Source organism: Colobus angolensis, unplaced genomic scaffold (genome assembly GCF_000951035.1).
Source record: "Colobus angolensis palliatus isolate OR3802 unplaced genomic scaffold, Cang.pa_1.0 Scaffold72, whole genome shotgun sequence".
Taxonomy (NCBI): domain Eukaryota; kingdom Metazoa; phylum Chordata; class Mammalia; order Primates; family Cercopithecidae; genus Colobus; species Colobus angolensis.
In genome coordinates this window covers 6,250,716-6,251,223 of record NW_012120932.1, presented here as the reverse complement: position 1 = coordinate 6,251,223, position 508 = coordinate 6,250,716, and the positions used below count along the sequence as shown (strand labels likewise).

The window sequence follows — 508 nt, the reverse complement described above, 5'->3', positions numbered from 1 at the left end:
CCCCGGCCCGCCCCCGCCGCTCTCTCCCACCACACCTCGGCCGGCGCAGCGCCCCGACTAGATTACAGCGCGGCCTTTGTCGGGCGGGCCTGGCTCCCGGCCAGGCGCCCAAACAATAAACAATCCCCCGGGTGCGGGCAGGGGGTTTCGCCGGCCGCAGCCGGGCTCTAGGTGTGCGCTGGCGAATATCTCTATCAACCGCGAGGAGGGACCGGGCCGGGGGCGCGGGCGCCGCGGCGGGCGCTCTTACCTTCCACCCACAGCTCCTCCACGTTGGTCTCGAGGTTCGCTGCCTTTAATCCCACCGCGAAGGCCCCAAATATGAGGAGGCCCACAACCAAGAACTTGCCGCAGTTTTTTTGAATGTAACAACCCAGTTTAAATAAGAGTCTCTGAAACTTCGCTCTCAGCCACAGCGGCGCTTTCCGGCCAGTAGCCTTCCCCTGGGGACGAAGCAGAAGGGAGGAGTGAGCGCCGGGGAGTCGCGGCCCGCGCGCCCACGCCCGCT

General features: G+C 66.5%; 1 protein-coding gene across 7 annotated transcripts in view; it reads right to left on the bottom strand.

Annotated features, from left to right (window-relative positions):
- Positions 1-508, bottom strand: part of PTCH1 (patched 1) — a 76,297-nt gene that overhangs the window by 64,229 nt on the left and 11,560 nt on the right. For all 7 annotated transcript variants that reach the window (XM_011927509.1, XM_011927508.1, XM_011927511.1 and 4 more), the window contains exon 2: positions 251-443. In XM_011927509.1, coding sequence (XP_011782899.1) covers positions 251-443 — 193 coding nt within the window. The remainder of the gene's footprint in view (positions 1-250; positions 444-508) is intronic.